Source organism: Condylura cristata, unplaced genomic scaffold, assembly GCF_000260355.1.
Source record: "Condylura cristata isolate star-nosed mole 26May11 unplaced genomic scaffold, ConCri1.0 scaffold00034, whole genome shotgun sequence".
Classification (NCBI taxonomy): Eukaryota; Metazoa; Chordata; class Mammalia; order Eulipotyphla; family Talpidae; genus Condylura; species Condylura cristata.
In genome coordinates, this window is record NW_004567135.1 from 7,527,131 (window position 1) to 7,548,515 (window position 21,385).

The window sequence follows — 21,385 nt, forward strand, 5'->3', positions numbered from 1 at the left end:
CCTGCCTCCCCGCCCCGGCCGTCGCGCCACCCCGCACGCTCGCGCGCTCTCCCGCCCACGCGCTCGGCTCCAGCTCCGGGGGCTGGAATCAAGGATTGGTTCTGCCACAGGGGTATCTTTGGACCCCGGGTGGCCTTGAACGTCTTGCCTGGTAGTTTCTAGCACTTTTTAATCCCTTCAAACGCCCGTTATGCGGCAGAAATTCTCCCAGACCCTGGGCTTATAAAAGTTGGAAGGAAAGGGGCCCTCCCTGGTGGCGCAGCGGGTTAAAGCACAGCACTGAGAATCTAAAGCTACTACCTCATGAGTTCGATTCCCGCCTGCCCCGGAGGTGACCCACATGGCCCGGCAAACCTCTCCTGAGCGCGCCCGCTGCTCCCCTCAGCAGTGTACTTCGTCGATCTGCCTGTCCTGTTCTCCACTCTGTCTCGGGTGAAGCCTCTCGCCGCCCCTGAGCCTCTGGCCTGTACCCCAGTTCCGTATACAAAAATAAATAATAAATAAATCTTAAAAAAAAAAAAAGTTGGAAGGAAGGAAGCAGACACTCCCGAACCTCGCGGGGTTTACACGTGCTTCTCACGCGACCTTGCAGTTACTTTTGAGATCCGGTTCCCACAAGCAGTGAAATATTAAGGGGCAGGGGCTCGATCTTTTATAGAAATTTAGAACGTGAAATAAATGCTCCGTTGTGCATCTGACTCAAAAGTAGATAATGAATGTTGATGGCATCGGTTGCTGATGGCAGCTGATAACCGCTCAGGTTATCGCAGGTGCTGAAAGGGGCCGCACACCTTCCCTGCACAGCCTGGGTAAACCTGCTGGCCTTTTCTTTTATTCGTCAACACCTAACTACACCTACACGCTGGTGGCTCCTCTGTTAGAACTCCAGCAGGGTCCCCGCCTACAAGGAACTGAGTCTAACAAGGGGGAGGGAGGAAAACAAACACCACGACATAGATACCCCAAAATAATGGGGATAAATGAAGGAAGGGGCTGCTGTGGAAACTGATTTCATGGCCACAAATGAGAGCATAGTGCTGTGGTTCCCAAACTTTATTACTGAGCAGAGGTGGTTCAGACGTTTGACAGTCTTATTTTATATTGAGCTTTTCTTATTTTCATAAGGTATTTCTTTAAAAAAATTATTTATTTATGGATACAGAACAGGCCAGAGGTGTGGGAGGTGAGAGGACTCAACAGAGACAGAGTGGGTGTTACCGAACACAATCTCAGTTTCCCTCAGCCAATAAAAGGAGACAGAGTTTGAGGAAAAGGAAAGTGGTTTTATTTGTCGACAAATGAGGACATCAGACTCATGTCCGAAGACCACAGTCCTGCTCTTTGGCAAGTTACAGGGGTATTTATACAATGTTCAACAGAGAAAAAGGGGAGGTGGGCGAGAGTCGGCAAGGGGAGGGAGTAAAAGTGCTGGAATGGAGACCAGTGGGCACCAGCCTTTATTTACACAAAGACAAACAAAAATGGGGAATCAGCAAGAGTAATGGGGAGGGGGCAAGGGGCAGCACCGGGAGGAAGAGGAGTTGGTGCAGGCCAGCTTTCTCACTGTTTGCTTTTGTTTGGGATTCCTTTTCTTGACCCTAAACCTGTCAAGAGAAGAAAAACTGCAAGGAAAGGAGGGAAGGGAAAAAGTAAACCCACAGTCAATTAAGAGCTCTGGGAAAACCAATTCCATCATAAATTTGTCAAAGGAGGCAAGTCCGCAAATGCTTATCTGAGAGCCCATTTACTGTATCATGGGGAGCAGGACAGGGAAATACTGAAATACACTGCTGAGGGGAGCAGCGGGCAGGTCAGGAGAGGTCTGACCCCGGCATTGAACTCATGCTGCAGTGGCTGCACCAGCTTCTTAGTGCTGTGCTGTGCTCTAACCTGTTGCGCCATCAGGCAGGGTCCTTCATAAGGTATTTCCTAGACTACATAGGCACATTTTAAAGTGAAATTGTAAAAAACTAGGTAAGAAAAACAGAGCCCTCCTCCATCATCTTTCCCTCCCCCACGGTTAGCTCTTTTAAGCATTTTCTTGGCATTTATCTTCATATCTGTACCCCTCCTCCAGCTGTGCCCCTCTCTAGGCTGAGGAGTATGTATCCCCATTCCAGAGGATTCCAGGCGCTATGCCCACTCAAAATCCACTTGCCCCTCTTTCTTAAGCTCAGGGCCCTTAAGTCCCTGCCCAGCTTGCTTCCTGGACCTGCACCACTCTTCTTCAGGAGATCTGCGGTCACCCCTGGGCTGGAGGGGCAGTCAGCCCGCAGCTGTTTGCAGAGAAGCATATACAAGCTGCAGTGTCCACAGGGCAGTGCAGGGCACCTTCAGTGCAGGGCAGAGCCAGTGTGGAAGGAAAGGAAGTGAGGCAGGAACCAGAAGCAGGGGATTGCTCTCCGCTAGTGAAAAGCTCTGTGGAGTCCAAAATGTCTAATTTAGCACTTGGCCTCCAGCTGTTTATGAAGGTTTCTTTATAAAGTTAGAAGCTGGAAGTGTATTTTCTGAAACAATTTGTCAGCTTAGTTTACAACATTAAAATAATGTGTGACTCTAATGGAATATTACTCAGCAACCAAAAAAATTAAACGTATGCCTGTTGCAGCAATATGGATGGAGCTAAAAAAGATCATGCTCAGTGTAATAAGCCAGAAAGAAAAGGAAAAATACTAGATGGTTTCACTCATAGCAGGAGTATAATGGACCCAGCGAGAAAATAATAATAATGATGAACAGCTATATACCAGGGACATTTTATGGGGGTATAATGGGGTATGGCATCAAAAACAGTGGGGGGAGGGAAATGCACTGGACTATGGTGATGGCACAGGGTGATTTAGTGATGGGAAGCCCAAGGGGATTGCAACTGAGATGGAAAAGGGCACAAAATGATGTAAAAATAAACATATTATTAAAAAAAATAACATGTGACTCTTCATTTGTTGGGTTGCCCCAACCCCTGCAAATAATAGGGGTAATTTGAGAATTTCTTTTCCCTTCCTCTCTCCGGCTTTTTTGTACATAGGTCCCATATTCTTCCCACCAAGTTTAATAGTACGATTTTTGATAGTGCAGTTTTATGTTCTTACAACACTAACTACTAAGACTTGAGCCGTAGTCTACTGTTCCTTTCCTGTAGTTTTTGTTTGGGTTTGGTTTGGTTTTCTATGTATTTGTCACAAAATTGGCCTCAAAATCATCCCTCAGTTGTCTAAATCTTTTCCCAGAACACCTAGTTACGGTAGATAGTCTATCAACTCTGTCTTCCTGAAGATTCTCTGCTGGAACCTTATGATCTGCACTGTGCTGAACATTCGTCCTCTACCTGTACATCCGGCTACCTGGCATCTCCTTTCTCAACCTCCTCAGTCTTTTCTTTGCCTCCCTCTTTCCTTTATTAGTTTTTTTATGTAGCATATTCTATGTCTCTGTCATTCTTGATTTATTTTCTCTCTTTGGAGGAGACCTCTTCTACAAGCTTCCTGAGAAAGGAGGACATAATTGCTTTTGAAACTTTGCATGCTTGACATTACCATTGTTCTCCCCCTTCTCCCCCCTTGATTACTGATGGGGTGTTGAATTCCTTGAGAATTATGAAGGGCATTGCCATCTTGCATTCATCATTGCTCTTGAAAAATCTAAGATCTTTTAACTCATCCAATGTTCTAAGATATTTTAACTCATGATTCCATGTTCTGAAGCCACAGTGAAAATTCTTGGCTATTTGTTATACTGGGCACACAATTTCCTAATTCTGGGAAATTCTTTTGAATCATCCCATTTGTAATTTCTTCCTTTCTGCCTTTTGCTTTTATGGAACTTCTATAATTTGGTGATAGAACGTTAGCTGATCTGCCTAATTTCTTAGTTTTTCTCCTTCTCCCCATCTATTTTACTTTGTTTTGGGGCGATTTCCTCATCGCCTTTCTCACAACAGTCTCTTCCCACTTTTCTCCCTGTTACCCACCAACGAGGCCCTCATTGTGGTTTTAATCTGTATCTCTCTTATTAGATGCAACCATGAATATTTTTTCATGTCTTTCAGCCTTTTGGTGAACTGTTCATATCTACTGTGCCACCAGCGAGGCCCTCACTGTATTTTTTTTTTAAGTCAGCTATTATTTTTCTTAGTGCCACTATTTCTAACTGTTGTTATGTCACATTTTCCTTATCATTATTCTGTTGGGTTGTTTTTTGTTTGTTTTAATAACCTACATGGTTTTTTGAGTTCCATAAGCACTGCCAGAGTAGCTGTCTCGAACTCCTCTCCTAGCATCCTCTGTGACTCCATTGAGTGGGGCTCGATTCAGCATTTTTGTTTTTTTCTTTTTTTGGTTCTGGCATTTGTGATGTGTTCTTCTGTCTCCTCATTTTTAAGTTTTTAGCAGTTTTAAATAGGGACAGATTTTCAGCTGTTTTCTTTGGTCCCTGTTGTAGTCTGACGGCTGGTACCAGCTAGGAGTAGCAGGTCCTGAAGCTGACTGGCACTCGCACACCAAAGGCTGGCTTCCAGTTGCTCAGGAATCTGAACTTCTGCTGGGCCAGGGGAGCCAGAGTTGCATGGTGGAGAGCCACAGAGATCCCCGCCTCTACGCCAGCACCTCTGCTGGCTTCTGGGCTTCTGCTCTAGGCTGTCTGTAAACACTAGCTGCAGCAGTGGGCATGGACGGCAGTTAGCATGGGCTCACGGAGTAGGGTTTGTTTTCTTTTCCAACATCAAATCTTATTTGCTCTTGTTATTAGCAGGTGTTGAGCTCTAGTTCCTACCAGCATTTCTTTGTTTTGACTTTGGCCCTGGGGTGGGGAGTGGCGGGTGTTTTGGCCTAGGCTCTGTGCAATACCCCCCCCCCCGCACCCCACCCCCCCCCACCCCGGGGCTCTCCAACAATGTACCCTCCACCCTAGGTGACTGTGCACCCCTTACCCAATGCCAGGTCTCAGGAGCCCTGATATTGCGGTGTACCCGTCAATGGCTGTAGGGCACGACCCCAGCCGTTCCTCCCTCTTGTTAATCACGCTCAGCCAAGACTCACTTAGGGTTTTTCCTGCCCTTTCTGCTGGACTCATGTTCCCAGCTTGGCTGTGTTGTCTGTTTTTCCCTCAGATATCCTGGGCTTTGTTTCACAGCAGGACACAGAGGAAACATGCCCAGTGTCTTCACTCACTGCCATCTCCCGGACTCTGTCTTCTCATTCTTGTACTGAGTTCTTCAATATTTTCAAGGCTTGTAGTCTCACTTTTTCACCAAATATTTCTTGTTATAGCCTTTTGTTTTGTTTCAGAGTCTGAATAGCTAAGGTCATCTCTGAAGCTATTGCAGTTTTATTTCTGTATAACCTCTTTGCTCTAATTTTCTTTTTCTGTTATTATGGTCTCTTTCATATTAGATTATTTTCTTGGCTGTCTTCTCACATTTAAAAGTGGGTTACCAAAGAGCTGACGGGAACCATTTGTGCTCACTCAGCTCAGGTACATGGGAGAACTGCTGGGCCAGGAGCTTTACTGCAGGGACTGATGTCAGCATGTTCACATGCTCCTTGGGGTGGGCAGTGACTGGTGGTCATCAGTCCGGCACAACCATCCCTGCCCCCCAGTTTCTGCCCCATGCTGGCCTCGGACCCACCCTTCTCTACTCAGAGACAGTAACCACCCACCCATATGCTTCTTATTTTGTTTTGGATTCCTGTCCGGTTACCTTATCCTTGTAAATTTGTGCCTTAAAAATTCCCTTTGCCATAATTTGAGTGTATTTTTAGTGTAGCAAAATTAGAGGCATATGTTCAGTATACCATTCTTATTCAAAAGCTTTTAAGTATATTTAACTATCTTTTAAATAGTAGTTTAAAATATATACATGTATATATGGACTCTCCCTGGTGGCGCAACGGGTTAAAGCACAGCACTATGAAACTATCACAAGTTCGATCCCCGGCCAGGGAGCTGACCCACATGGCGCAGCAGACCTCGCCTGACCCACCCACTGCTCTCCTCAGCAGTGTATTTCATCAATCTGCCTGTTCTGCTCTTTTATCTGTCTCTGGTGAATCCTCTCACCCTCCCGCACCTCTGACCTGTACCCCAGCACTGTATACATAAATAAATCTCTAAAAAAAAAATTATATGTATATATGTGTGTGTGTGTGTGTGTGTGTGTGTATACACACACGTCTGTGTCCTACATATCACATTTTTTTCACTCATCAAAGCAGGCTATTAGCTGAGTGATTTTATAATCTGAACATGCCATGAGTTTGAACTTATAAAGGCATTCTGGTAAGTTAGTGCGACATAAGGCTTTGCTTAGAAAAGGGGATTGACTGTTTCAAGAAAAAAATTAGAGAGAAAAAGTTTATAAACATCTCTCCCGAACTCGTAATCCCTAAGTGTGTGTTGGTGAAGGTTTTGCCATCAGCCAGAGAGCTGCTGAAGGGTAGAGACTCGGAGACAAGAGCACGCCAACCAGCCCCAGGGGAAGAGTCGGGCAGAGTCAGAAGCTGAGTTACTCCCTGAGCACCTATGTCCCTCTGCCTCAACAGCCCTGGGGCTGCTTCTCACAAGGCTTCGCAGCTGTGGTTGTGAAAAAAACATTGCATTTTTAAAAATGGGGTTTACTGAGGAACACTTTACATATAACAAAACTCACCAATTTTAAGTGGACAATACAGTGAATTTGCCTAAATGAACAGTGTAAGCAGCCATCACTGCAATCACCTCGCAAAACATTTCCTTCAATTAAAAACTTTTTCTAGCGCCTTTTTGTAGTCAGTCTCCTCCGTTAGTCTGGCTCCTGGCATCTACTCATCTGCCTTCTGTCACTTTCTGTTTTTGCATTTTTAGAATTTCACATAAGTGGAACCTTATAGTTTGTAGTAGTCTAGGATCTTTCACTTTGTATAATGCTTTTGAGTTAGTCATGTTGTTGCATGTATTGGTAGTTATGCCTTCTTTTTCTTAAGATTTTATTTATATGCACACAAGAACTGGGGTAAAGGCCAGAGGTGTAAGGAGTGGGAGGACTCACCAGAGACGGAGTGGGGAGCAAAACAGGCAGAGTTACTGAAATTCACTGCTCAGGCAAGCAGTGGACGGGACAGGTGCAGTGGGGTCAGCTCCCTGGCTGAGGACAGAACGCGTGCTGCAGGGGCTGGCAATATAGCTTGACAGAGCTGACTTTAATACCTGAGCCACCAGGGAGGCCCCTTGGCAGAACTTTAAAATAAAAATCTCAGGCCCTCCCTGATGGAGCAACGGGGAAGGAAACAGCACTGCAAGCTGGCCACAGCCACTTCAGTGCCAGTTCAATCCCTGGCCCGGGGGGTGATGCACACGGGGAGGTGGTGCACAGGGTGCGGGAGACCTCTCCTGACCCGCCGCTGCTCCCCTCAGCAGTGGACTTCATGGCTCTGCCTGTTCTGCTCCCACTGTGTCACCACCCCACACCTCTGGCCTGTACCCTAGTTCTGTGTGCATAAATAAATAAATCTTTAAAAGAAAACCTTTTATTATCTTCACTGTAAAGTCTGTGGTGATTCTTTTTTCTCATTCCTGCTGATGGTAATTTCTATCTTCTCTCTTTTTTTTCCTGGTAAAGCCTAGCTAGAGTTTTATCAGTTTTATTAATCAAGAGACCATGTTGGGTTGCTCTGATTTTCTGTCTTTATTTGGATGCTTGCTATTTTATTGACTTCTTCTCTTATCCTTATGATGTCTTTCTGCTTATTTGCGGTTACTCTTCTTTCCTTTTCTAGTTTCTTCTTCTAAGCACTGCTTTAAGAGCATTCTACAAACTTTGGTTTGTATGTCATGTCTTCATTTTCACTCATTTCAAAGTATTTTATAATTTTCCTTGTGACATCTTCTTTGATTCATGGATTGGACAGAAGTGTCTTGTTTAACTTACAAATTTTGGTAAATTTCCAGATAGCTCTCAATTATTAATATATAGTTTAACTTCTTTGTGGTTAGAAACATATGTTGCATTATTTGAATCTTAACTTTGTTGATAACTGCTCTATGGCTCAGATTATTGTTCCAAATACATTTGAAAATAGCATGTGCCTTGCTATTGTTGGGTGAGATAGTTTATATGTATCAATTGTATCCAGCTAGTACTTTTCAAAACTACTATAACTTTACTTATTTTTCTATAGATTTGCCAGTTCCTGAAAGAGAAGTGTTAAAATCTCTAACTATAACTGTGTATTTTTTTATTTCTCTTTTTACTTCTGTAAGTTTTGTTTCATGTAACTTGAACCTCTGCTATTATCTGCAGACCCATTTAGGAGTGATACTTTTACCATTATGTAATGTCCCTCTTTCTTTATCTTTGCTAATAATTCCTGTTCTAAAATTCGTTAAAGTAGCCTCTCCAGCTTTCTTTTGATTAATATTGATATGATTTATCCCTTTCCATCCTCTTACTTTTAATTTACGTGTAGCTTTCAATTTATGTGTGTGTGCGTAACATACAGATGAGTCTTAGACTTTTCTTAATTGAGGCTTACATTCTCTATTTTTTAATTAGCTTCTTTGGGTCACTCATATGTAATCTAATTATCAGTATGGTTGAACTTAAAAGAAAGAAAGGGAGGGAAGAAAGAAAGTACCATAGACTAGGAGGCAGGAAACCAAGCTGGAGTTTCGACTCTGTTAAATTCAGATAAACCTCCTGTGGGCCTGACCTGGTCTGTACATATTTATAAGAGTGAACAAGTTATCTGTACAGCATGCTCTGAAATCATAAGGGATTGAAGTACTACTTAGTGCCGGGTGGACAGGTGGGCAGCCTTCCACAAACCAGCAGGACATAAGTACCTTAAAGACATAACTGGTTCTCTCCATCTCTTTATTTCTAGCACCTAGTTCCATACTTGGTATAGAATATTAGCAATAAATATTTGTGGAGTGAGTGAAACAATGAAATAATTAACTTTGGGTAAGTGAACGAATATATGTGTAAGACAGGTAGTGTCAGCTGACAAGTTATTAAATGACCATGGCACTGATAAAAAAACTGAATTTACACTGCTTGGTTCCTTATCTGTTACACGTTAATATTTTTAGTAGTATGGAGGACACAATCTGCATGTACCTATACTTGTACTGACATATCAACAAGCACTTAAATGCCTCCTATATGCCAGGGATGTTCTAGATCCTGGGCATCCAATGTTGTTTTTGTTTTTGTTTTTTTTAAGATTTATTTTTTTATGTATATAAGAACTGGGGTACAGGCCAAAAGCGCAGGGGTGGTGAGAGGATTCACCAGAGAGAGTGGGGAGCAGAACAGGCAGATCGAGGAAGCACACTGCTGAGGGGAGCAGCAGGCAAGCAGGAGAGGTCTGCCACGCCATGTGGGTCACCTCCGGGGCAGGGATCGAACTTGCACCTAGGCGAAGTAGCCAAGACCAGCTTCACAGTGCTGTGCTTTAAACCGCTGTGCCACCAGGGAGGGTCCTTGTTTATTTTAACCATTTGTTTTTAAAAGGCCTTCTGCCATGATTATCAGCCTCAATAGGTGAATGTGTTCATTGAATTGTGATTCCTAGTGGAAATGCAAACAAATTCCTATTCATTATTGATTGTTTCTAATTTTTTTTAAAAAGTTCTTGTTGGAAAGGAATTTTCTTCATTTTTTTTCCTATTTTTAGCCATTAATTTAACTTGGGAGCATATCACTTAATGATTTTCAAAAAGCAGCAGTTCAAGTTGATATACATTAGCTAACCAAGCAGAATGATGACAGGGAGTCACACTTCCATGCAGCTGATGATGTCACTGCAGGAGAGAAGGTCAGTTGGAACCTGACTTCTGGCAGTTATAGGGGTGTGTGACTAGGCAGGGGGTGCTCAGGAGCTACTCTGGGGCCCTGAACCCCAGAGCAGCCAACATCGTGTGTGCAGGCCTGACTGAGAGACCCAAAATGGAGGAGGATGAGCCCTCACAGCTAATGATCCCTGAGTCAGTAAAAGCAATCATCTCAAGGGTTCAGGCTGCCCAGCTTGCTCGTGCCCAGGAGGTAACTTCTGTTGAGATCTGATGTGGAGGTCGGGAACTTAACTCAGGTTCGGGCAACCTTCCTGTTCTGGACCCTCGGGGTCCTGGGATCTTCAGCAACTTGTTTGTAGACAGATACATTCAAATATCACCTCTTAGACTTGGCCTCTACAAGGCAGGGCCAGAGGCGAGTGGGACCCAGGGAGATAGTAGCCCACAGGGCGCCCCAGAACGGCTCTGAGACACAACAGTGATTGGGAGGTGGGGGTAGGGGGCAAGAGTTCATGATTTGGGTTCTGTTCTTTGCAACCTCTCAGAACCCCCCAAGCGAGTCCTAGGAACTCACAGGGAAACGGCCCAAGGCTGTGGACCCCTGCTGCATTTTTGTATGTGAACCTCTAATCTTAAGATTTTCCTGGGACCTTATTTTTCCAGTCTTCTGTTGCCTCAGAATCCTTGTGAGAAGTCCAAAAGTCCCCAGAAATTTCTGAAATTCTGATGAAATGGTCACTGGATTTTTCGGATTTTCTCCCTTCTTAATCTGATCTGAAGAGTAAAAAATGATAGCAATATGTGCCAGAGATGGCTCCAAGTACTTTACAGACATTCATTTACTCTTTACACAGATGTGACATGGTTACAACAATTCCCACTTTACAAATAGGAAGCCTGAGGCCCTAAGAGGCTCACTGAGCTGTCAGAGTCACGTCACTAGAACAAAGCCCCCTCAACAGGACACTCTGCTGTCTCCCTTATAGGATATTTCTTCCCAGCTCTCAGACATTTTGGACAATGTCAACTGTGTCCTCAACCGCTTCCAGGAAGAATCAGGATATGATTTAAAAGAACAGGCAAGATCTCACCAGATGGAGCAAAAGGGCAAGAGCCGATTCCTATTACTAGAAAAAATTGCATCCTTCTCCAAAGACGCTAAGACTAAAGAGAAGAACTTGTGTGAAATGCTCCGCTGGCTGGATGACTGGGGTGAGTGTGCAGGGTGGGTGTGGCCCTGCCAGCGGGACACTCGTCTGGCTTGCTCAGCCTCCTCTCTGGACCCAAGGTCAGCGTCCGCTGGGGCCAGTGGGAGGTGCCGGAGGAGCAGAAGGCTCATCTTGTGCCTCCTCAGGGAAACGTTTCCAGCTCAAGTCACAACACATCATCTCCACTCCCCTGAGAGGCAAACATGTAATTGTGCAAAACACAATAGATCGTGACATTAGCTGATATCTGACGAAGCCTACGTCATACGTCCCTTAGGATATCTCATTTTTTAGCAAGATAAAAACTAAATTCAAATCCATACTAGCTGATCTAAGTTTCCTGGAGAGATAATTGACAAACAACACTGTGTTAACTGAAGGTCTCCAAGGTGATGGTTTATTATACATATATATTGTGAAATGATTACCACAATAAAGTTAGTTAAGACATATATTGGGCTCTCCCTGGTGGCGCAACAGGTTAAAGCACTGCATTATGAAGCTCTCTGAAGCCACTGCAGCATGAGTTCTATCACCAGCCAGGGAGCTGACCCACATGGCCTGGCAGACCTCTCCTGATCCGCCCACTGCTCCCTCAGCAGTGGATTTCAGTCTATCCACCTGTTCTGCTCCTCACTCTGTCTCTGGTGAATCCTCTCACCTACCACACCTCTGGCCTACACCCAAATTCTGTAAGCATAAATTAAGTAAATCTTTAAAAAAAAAAAAAAGACGTATATCGTTCTACAAAGTTACCCTGTTTTGTGTGTGATGGGAACATTTCAGATCTACTTTCTTAGCAAATTTCAAGTAGATCTGAAATACAGTGTTAACTACAGTCTCACTTCAGACCCCTATAATTGTCTCCTACCCAGCCCCCATAACCACCTATCTCTGTTTCTGTTTGACTTTTTTCCATATTCTACATATAAGTGAGTATTTTACATGTTCTACATGTAAGGATTTGTCTTTCTCCGTCTGACTTTATTTCCATTAGTGTAATGCCCTGAAGTTTAATCCACATTGTCACAAATGGCAGGATTTCCGCCTTTGTTATGACGAATATGTGCATATAGTGTAGACAGGTATACACATCGATTAATATAGCCACGTGCTGTATTTTCTTTACCCTTTCATCTGGTGACACTGAGGCTGTCTACATGTCTTGGTTCTTATAAATAATGTTTCAGTGAACATGATGTGGGTACAGAAGAGAGGTGGCTGGATCATATGGTAGCTGTTTTTTGAATGGTCTCCAAGCTGCTTCCCACAATTAATGTAGCAACTCACACTCCCATCACCCATGCACAAGGGGTTCCCTTTCCTCTGTAGTAGTGTCCTCACCTACACTTTTTCTCTTGTCTTTTTCGCAACAGCCCTTCCAGTAAGTGTGAGGGTGGCTACCTGTGGCTTGATTTGCATTTCCCTGATGACCACTGATGTCGGGGCACCTTATTGTGTACCTGCTGGCCAGAGTTATCCCATCTTGGAAGCTCAGTCTGTTGTGGCTGTTGCAGTGCTGGGGGAAGATGGGGTAGGGATGTGCCCCACAGCCCTCACACTGCCTTGCCCCCAGGACTCTCAGCTCAGTGACTGCCCCCCACCCCACTCCCACCCCACCAATTGCCCCCAAGAACAAAGCAGGACTGTTGACACCAGTAAATTCATTTAACTGTACAGATATTGGGTGAGCAAGGGGATGGGAGTAGAACAAGGCAGGAAGACGCATCCCTGGCCTTATAGTGGAATATACTATTCCATGTCTATTACATATTTTCAACATGGCAGGCCTCATGTTAATAATACCGCACATATTATCTCATTTAATCCTCACCTAGCCCTTTTACAGGCAAGGACCCTGAGGCTCAGGGAATTGAGTGATTTGCCCAGCATCACACAGCTAGTCAGAGTTGAAACCAATCTGACTTTAGGGTCTGCTGGTGTAGTCCCTGTGCTATAGGGCTGCTCGGGGCTCCCCAGAGGATAGACTGTTTTCTGCCTACACCTCCCATCCCCTCTCTAGGTGACAGTCTGACCTATGAGATCAAGAACAGGAAGAGTGAGGAGGAGGAAGAATCCCTGGACAAATGGATCGAGGTGATGGAGAAAATGTTACCTCTCTCCCTCATCACCACCAAAGGAGGCATCAAGACTCTCATTTCCCTTTGTTCCACTCTCATTGAAGGACAAAAGAAAAGAGCACAAAGTAAGTTTCAGGAGCATCTGTGCAAGGGCTGGGGGAGGTGGGGTTGTGGGGGAAGGCTGGGCATGATGGATGCCATCTCAAGGAAAGCAGTCACATGCCAAGGTCTACAGGAATCTTTTCAGTTCTCCTCCACAACAAAAGCTTTACCTAGGATGGGCAGTGTGAAGGGCTGGGATGCTGAAAGGCAGGAGCTCCATTCATGTTAAGTACTGAGAAGAGTGAGTGCCTCCTAGTGGCACAATGGGTTAAAGAGCAGCACTATGTAGCTATCCACAGCTGCTGCGGCATGAGTTCAATCCCCGGCCGGGGAGCTGACCCAATGGCGCGGCAGACCTCTCCTGTGTCGCCCGCTGCTCCCCCCAGCAGTGTATTTCAGTCCAACTGCCTGTTCTGTTCCTCACTCTGTCTCTGGTGAATCCTCTCACTCCCCACCTCTGGCCTGTACTCCAGTTCTTGTGTGCATAAATCATACATCTTTAAAAAAAAAGTACTGAGAAGTTCTGAACTGCCCCCCAAGGCTGGAGGCAGGGCAACGTGGAGATAGGCCACCGCTAGTACTCCACGGAGCTGTGGTTTCACGAAGGTTTGGAGGAACAAGGTTTGGAGGCCAGAAAGGCTGAATTTTCAGGTAGAGGAACAATCCTCTAAATTCCAAGCCTAAGTCAAGAAATCTGATGAGGCTCTTCTGGAGCAATTGTGGTTGCTCCAGAAACAGCAGACAACAACATGGCTTAAACTTGAGATTTTACTCCTTTCAACACTAGCAGAGAACTGAGATTACTCAATTCCTATATTGTGTAGCTGAGAAAGAACACTGAAGATCATCGAAGAGAAAAGACCACAGAGAAAGCTTATGGCAAAACCAGCCCCCAGACTGTGATTTCCTGGATTCTAATTACTACTCGAGAGCATGGACTTCAGAGTCAGATAGACCTGACCTTGAATCCCATCAATGCCAGTTTCTGGCTATGTGATTTTGGGGCACGTACTTCATCTCCCTGAGCTTCATCTTCCTCATATGCAAAATGAGGAGGGCGCTGCCTACTTGCAGGGATCTGCTTGGTGGGAGGCACCAAGAACATGCTCCATGCTTGCAAAATGATAGCTAACATTAGCATTTTGCCATTGATTCTTCATGGTCAGGTTCATTACCAGTCAAACAAGGTTGGGAGGTTGGGGAGTGAGGAGTCAGGGGATTGAGGAGGAGACAATCTCGCCTACAATCTTTACCATATAAATATGTCTTTAAATACATTTCTCATACTTGACATTTTCCCCTGCCAGATTAGAAACTCCTGAGGGCAAAGGTTGTGTCGTATTCATCTCTCTGTAGAGATTAGTGGTAGGTACTTTTCAGGTACTTAGTACCACACTGGGAACTAAACACGCATAATCTAGTGAAGTTTTGTGAAGGAGATGCTGTGATTATCCCCAGTTTTCAGAAATGGTTAACTTGCCCAAAGCAAGTGGTGAAAGCGGAATTCAAGCCCAAGTTATCTGACTCCAGAATCCAAGATCTGAGTCACCAAGCCACACGGCTTCTCTGCCAATATCAACTAGATGTTAGCCTGACTTCCACGTCATTTGGTTTTAATATTTCCTTTAGCCCCTCGTCCAAAGTTTGTCAATTTTTTCCCTGCTAGTGGTGTTCATTAAATGGACAAGTGCATGGCTGCTCCAAGGTAGTCACCCACCAGCCTACACAAGGGAGCTCGAAGGTGATACAACTATGACCGTGAGCTCTATAGGTGCGTTTGAACACCAAGTGCACAGTCGGTGTTCACATGCATCTACGTGCAGGGGTCCCCTGCTTCCATCACAGCATCAGAGTTCATGACTCCCAAGATGGAAAAAGATAGTTGGGCCCTCCCTGGTGGCATAGTGGTTAGACGCAGCACTAAGAAGCTAAAGCCACTTCAGCGCTGGTTCGGTCCCCAGCCCGGGGGTGACCCACATGGCGTGGCAGACCTCTCCTGGCCCGCCCGCTGCTCCCCTCAGCAGTGTGCTTCCTCAGTCGGCCTGTTCATTCTGTCTCTAGAGGATCCTCTCGCCGCCCCTGCACCTCTGGCCTGCGCCCCAGTTCTGTATACATGAATAGATAAATCTTTGAGAAAAGAAAGAAAGAAAATGTGAATACTTGCACATTTTCCTTATAACACAGCACACCAGTAAGGAAGGGGAAAGTAAAGCTTCCCAGGTGATCTGGAATACACAAAGTCCCCGAGAGGTTTCTGGGCTGTTGGCAGTAGGAAGCCAGACAGACACTGAGGTTGGGGAGTAGCATGATTAGAAAAGAAACTCAACTCTGGAAGGATGGAGGGTCAGAAGCATGTTGAGTTGAGCCAGACTGAGTAGGTCCAGACCCCTCCGGGTCCCGGAGGTGCCAGGAGCTGACAGACCCAATGGCGAGCCCCGCACTCTGGAGACACCTGTCCCGACAACACCTGCTCTGTCCTCGCCGTAAGGCCCCAGCCCCTTATTTTCGTCAGGTCCATAGTGGGTTGGATGGTCAACTGGTCAAGCAGGGTCCTGAGAATCACGGTAGCCCTCGGACCTGTGGGAGCTCACTGCTTTGTTCTCTCCACCCCTCCTAGTGGCAAAACACAACTTCTGGCAGGATTGGCAGGAAAAAAGCTCGCAAGTATCACCGCCTCCCCATCAGCCACTGAGCCCAGAACAGATGCTCCAGGACCAGCAGGCCACCTGCACCAGGGTGTCTGAGGTACAGGCCATGCTGCAGGAGCTCCTGGAGTCCTCCATGTTCAACCAGGGGGAGGCCAGAGCCATCAGGTTCATGTCTACTGTGGTGGAAAATCTCAACAAGGCCTTGATCCTCCTGCACCAGCAGAACAGAAGCCTCGAGACCAAATACAAGTGGCTGAAAATCGAGATGACCAAGGAGCTCAGCAGCCAGAGACTATACTTTCAGAAGTCCCTCCACGACCTCGAGAGGAAGAGGGATGCCCTACTAAGCCAAGTAGAAGTGCTAGAGGGAAAATACCACGACCTTCTTCTGACCAAGCATGGCTTAGAGTTCCAGCTGAAGAAGACTCAGCGGGTGGGAGGGCAAGCAGAAGATCCAGGTGAGAGCTTGGATGACTCCCTGGTCTTCCCTGAGCAAGAGACTCCCCCAAAGGACAAAAGAGCCATGGAGGACACCCAACAGGAACCCAAGAAGGAAGAGCAATGCTCCTCACCACTCCCACCAAGTGCCACGCCCATGGCCTGGGTCAGTGGTGTTAGGCCTTCAACATGTCAGCCACTTCCCACCAGCACCGCGTTTGTGAGGGTCGCAGATGCATACAGCAGCAAATGCGTGGAAAGCTGTGGGCCGCCGCTGCTGTCCTCAGTGGGCCACCAGTATCCTAAGACGTGGGAAAGGCTGGAGGCACGAGACCCAGACCACACAGATCAAGGCCAGGAGGATTCCTCCCAGGGAGTAGCCCAGGAGAAGGAAAGATTCCAAACTAAGTTCCGTCTTAGGAGGCAACTCTCCCTAGGGAGCCTCGAGCAAGTGGCCGAGCAGGGCGGCGTGGAGCACAGGGAGGAAGACGCCGAGAAGCAGACGCAGCAGGGGCTGGAGGCAGAGGTTTGGCCGCAGGGACAGGAGAAGGGGCCAGTGCCAGGGCAGGAGCGCCAGGAGAAGACACCGCAGCGGGAAGTGGAGGCGGTGGCCAGGGAGCAGGACCAGGGCTTAGTCCACCCTGAAAAGGAGCGAGGGAGCCCAGGGAGGGAGCAGGAGCGGCCGAGGGAGATCTTGGAGAAGACGCTCTTCACGCCCACCAGTCGATGGAGGGACGTGAAGGCACAGCCTCGGTGGGCACCTCCCGGAAGACGGGCCCAGTCTGCTCGCCAAGGTAGGAGAGCGCACCTGCTCACGCCCCCTAGTGCCCTACAGAGGACCCCCGGAAACCAGAGGAGCAAGCATTCATCTGAGTTGACCCAGAAACCACAGGCCCACCCGATTCCCACAAGGCCCAAAAAATCAGCCTCCTTTCCTGCCACCGGGACAATGACCCCCAAGGTGACCCAGACCCCTTTGCATATAACCCCGATGACGCTTAAGGGGAGGGTGTACCGCATGGATACCAAGGCCCAGAGGAAGAACCTGCAGCTCCTGAGCGAGGAACCCAAGCGAGCACTGCCCCACTACCTGCGCAGCCAGGCCCTGGCGCTCACCACCACCGCCCTGGAGCTGAGCACGCTCAGACTGCAGTGTCTGTGCCGGAAGTACACCTGCCACAGACACTTCCGGAGCCTGCGGTAGGTCCCCGGCAGCCACCCACTGGAATGTGGGTGAGCGAAACCAAAGGAGACGAGGCGCACAGGGCAAGGGGGGCACTGGGGAGGGTCACACCAGGCCTGGGGAATGCCCCCCCGGGTGGCCCCAAAGGCGGGGGAGACCAGACACACACACACACAGGGCCCCACGCCCCGCACAGTGGGCATCCCTCTCAGCCTGCCTCTTCACTTCCCCCTGATGCCTGGCCTGGACCCTGCCTGGTAAGCTCCCCACTTGCCTTACTTCCAGGCCCTCCCCGAGTGTCCCCACCTGACACCACTCTCACTCTGTTCTGCTTTCCCGGGCCTCACCGGCTTCCATTTCTCTTCTTACTCCCAGGAGTTACAAACACAGGTTCCGTGGGTTAATAGGCTTGGGGAGAGGAGGCGCCTGCGCCCACTAAGTCACTGCCCTCCCTTCCCAGACAAGACGTGATCGATCACATAAAAGCCATGCGAGAAACCAGGGTCCCTTACAAGGCCCAAAACCTCTACATCTTTCTGGAAAACATTGACTACCTACAGAACCTGCAGCTGCAGGCCTGGACAGACAAGCAGAAGGCCCTGGAGGAGCAGCGCCAGGAGTGCCTGAGCAGCATGGCGATCATGTTCCCCAAAGTGAGCCCCCCAGATCCTCCCGAGGGTCGGTCGGGGTGGGCCAGGGTGTGATCTGTGCTGCGCTGGGGTAGGGAGCACAAGGGAAGTTGAAGCCTCGGAACCAGAAGAAGCCCGTGTAAAGAAGGGCAGCTTTCCAGTCTGCACATTTGGGGAGAGCAAGAGACAGGAACTTCAAAAGCTATAGAAGACTCCTGGAGTGGGGGTGGGTGAGGGGGTGGGACCCTGCAGTCCTCCTCTGGGGGGCCTGCCCCTGTTCCTGTCACTCTGCTGCTCTCCAGGCTTGGTCCTCTTCATCCTGGGGCTGGGACTGTGACAGGTGGTTCCAGGAAAAGGGGGAGGTTCCAGGTTCCCTGCCCCCACCCCCAGGAGGAGGGTGGGGCTGAGCAGGGAGAAGAAGAATCTGGAAAGGAGACTGAAGAGGATGGAGGCAGGATGGAGGCCAGAAGGAGGCCTGAGGAGGCGCATGGAGCAGAGACAGGTGAAGAAGCGGCTCTCGCTTCTTGGTCCTAGACTGGGTGAAACAGAGGCCCGCGGGGAGGTGACTATGGCAGTGTTTATCTTGACTTTGATGTTGCTCTTTCCCCCCCGGATTTGTCTGGCCACTTCGGACCCTTTTCCATGGGTCCCCTTGAAGGTGCGTTAGTCTTGTGACGGGCTTTCAGGCCTCGCTTTGGGCCGATCCCTTTGGATGGCCTTTCACCCACGAGGGGATGGGTGCCATTGGGTGTTTGATTTAGAAACTATGTTCTTTACGTTTGTTGTATTGCCCAATGATTGTACTAAAGTTTCTTTCCATGAAAGGAATCATATGTTTTGTCTTGATGTGGCAGATGGTAGAACCTATTTAGAGAAGGCAGGTTTGGGGGCTCAGGGGTGTCCCTCTCCCTACCCTGTAACAGGACTAGGTTTGCTTCCTCAGGGGACAGCTCCCCACTTTCTAGATTCCCGTCTCTCCCTACTCATGGAGTACCTCCGCTCGTCGCTTCCTGACAAAGGGTACTTGGCAGCGAAATCACTGAGATCCTGCTCGTCTGAAAATGTTTTCACTTGGTCTCTAAGCTCAGTCTTAGTTGACAGGAAAGTTAAGTTAGAATCCATTTTCTCTCGTGTTTAAGGTCCTGCTTGCACCTTTTAGGTTTTGGTGTTGCTGAGAGTCCGAGGCCACTCTGAGTCCCGAGTCTTTGTGATGTCGTTTTTTTTGGAGTTAGCGGGGTCCTTGGGTCCGCTCTGGGAAAGAGGGCCCCCGAGCTCCCCTTTCAGCAGCACGCGGCGAGTTCCCCAGGCGAGCGTCTCCACAAGCCAGAGACGTAGTTATATTTATTAGGGAAAAGGACAGAGGAGTAAAGGACACTTGCATGGCACAAGCGGGCAGGAAGAGCTGCCCTGGAAGAGGCAGGTTTGCTGAGAGAGGCCTGCATGGCTGCAGGCGGGCGCCCTTGGGAGAGCGGCCTCCGCTGAGGGAGCTCAGTGCAGAGCAGACCCAGCAGATACAGGTCACAGGCAGACAGGAGGCTGCTGCCCTGCGGAGGGAGCAAGCGGGTGGGAAGGAGCCCCGGCATGGGCACAGGTGGGCAGGGGACTGCCCCGAGCCAGGGCAGAGAGTGCCCTGATAGAGACATCTTCTCTCTGGGAGGGGCTCAATCCCTGTGAGCCCGGGCTTGTTGTTGATTTTGAGTAGAATCTGGAAGGGAGAGGAGTCCAGGATGGCTCCATCTCCATTGCATTATCTGCCCCTTTTGGGTCTGTGACAGACGTCCCTACCGCCTCCACCTGCTGAGGTCCTGTGCTCCGTAACCCAGGCACTGGCCACCTAAGGACCCTGGTTTCTATAGCTGGGTCAATGGCTGTGCTCGTCCCTTCCGCCCCACCTCCCCGTGCGAGTCGATCTTAATCTGCCTCCTTTCTGCTCCTTCCTCCATTGTTTGGGTTGGACCCAGTCTACTCTCTGAGGTTTGGCTTTAGTTTCCTCTACTCTGTTCCTCCCTAACAGGGAACAGCCGAGAAGCAGTGAGTGCTGCCATGTCTGCAAAGGGTTAGCCACAGCGTGAGGGGGGGGGGAGATGGGAACGACTGGAGAATCCCGCAGCCGGAGACCGAGGGCGCTGGGGTTGGGCTTGAAGACAGAGGAGGAAAGCGACCACGTGGCGGTTCTTCTGGTGGCCAGTGGCCGTGATGGTTGCCGGGACAGGGCTGGATGAACAGATTCCCAGAGAGTCTAGGAGGCCCGCACCCCGACAGCCCTGGTGCAGGCCGCTCTGTCTTCTTTCAGTTTTTCCTTACTGTTTGGCCCACTGTCCAGATCCTCCACAACAAAGAAGAGGAACTCAGCAAATAAGAATTCAAGGAATTTCTAGGAATGATCCTGGGACGCCAGGAGTCTGTCCGGTTGGCTGAATCCCTGCACCTTCCCTCTGGGCCTAGCACGCCGCTCCCCCTGCCCTCCTCCGCCCAATGCCTCTCTGCTGCCCTCTAGCTCCAGCTGGAATGGAACATTCACCTGCACACTCCTCGGCTCACCTCCCCCAAGTCAAGGAAAAGCAAGTTGCCCCCATCGGTGCCCCAGGGCAGCTACAACGGCAGCGCCTGCTGCAAGCAGCGCCAGGAGCACTGTCCATCCAAAGACCGGGAGCCCGTGCTGGTGCAGGTGACCAGGTAGGCACTGGAAGACAAGGAGGCAGCCAGCTGATGGGGGGAAGCAGGGCGTGGGAGGCGTGGGCTGGGAAGCTGGTCTTCAGAGAGGGCAACGCTCGGCCCACGAATGTGGGTGCAGCGTGTGTGTGTGTGTGTGTGTGTGTGTGTGTCAGGTGCCTGCTTCAGAGGCAAAGATGTTTCTAACTATGCAACTGAAAGACTCTAAGGACCACAGTTGTGAGCTGACAACCACTTTTACCCTGAGCGTTGACCTGGTGTCGGCTCCTTCCCACTGTGCAGCCCCTCAGGCTCACAAAGCCACAGAGCCTCTGGGCACCAAGATCACATTCACACCCACCACAGCATGGCTGCTGAGGGCCTCCACCCCAGGGCGCATGCCAGCGAGCACAGATGGTTCCAGAGGCCTCTCCAGTAGCCCCCTGGCCAGAGGAGCCCCGAGCACAGATGGTTCCAGAGGCCTCTCCCAGTAGCCTCTCCCAGTAGTCCCCTGGCCAGAGGAGCCCCGGGGGCTGGGGGTGGAGGGAGAGGGGGCAAGTCGGGCAGAGAAGGGAGTTAAACAAGGCAGGTCTTGGGCCCTGGGTCTCCGGAGCATTGTCCTTCCCCTCTGGCTGCATCTCTAACTCCATCTCTTCTTCATGTCTGACCCTGT

At 48.8% G+C, this 21,385-nt stretch overlaps 1 protein-coding gene across 1 annotated transcript; it reads left to right on the forward strand.

Annotated features, from left to right (window-relative positions):
- The first annotated feature begins 9,925 nt into the window (after positions 1-9,925).
- FAM186B (family with sequence similarity 186, member B) lies at positions 9,926-20,740 on the forward strand. The gene is made up of 6 exons (XM_004692521.1): positions 9,926-10,021; positions 10,758-10,983; positions 13,003-13,185; positions 15,780-17,448; positions 17,892-18,084; positions 20,558-20,740. Exons 1-6 carry the CDS (start codon positions 9,926-9,928, stop codon positions 20,738-20,740), a joined length of 2,550 nt encoding a protein of 849 aa, XP_004692578.1.
- Positions 20,741-21,385: the final 645 nt, after the last annotated feature.

What these genes read in the sequence shown, in the direction of transcription:
- FAM186B (XM_004692521.1), top strand. Translation starts at nt 9,926, where the DNA reads ATGGAGGAGGATGAGCCCTCACAGCTAATGATCCCTGAGTCAGTAAAA. An exon ending in AGCTTGCTCGTGCCCAGGAG is followed by an intron (nt 10,022 to 10,757) that starts GTAACTTCTGTT and finishes TCTCCCTTATAG; the next exon opens with GATATTTCTTCCCAGCTCTC. An exon ending in CCGCTGGCTGGATGACTGGG is followed by an intron (nt 10,984 to 13,002) that starts GTGAGTGTGCAG and finishes TCCCCTCTCTAG; the next exon opens with GTGACAGTCTGACCTATGAG.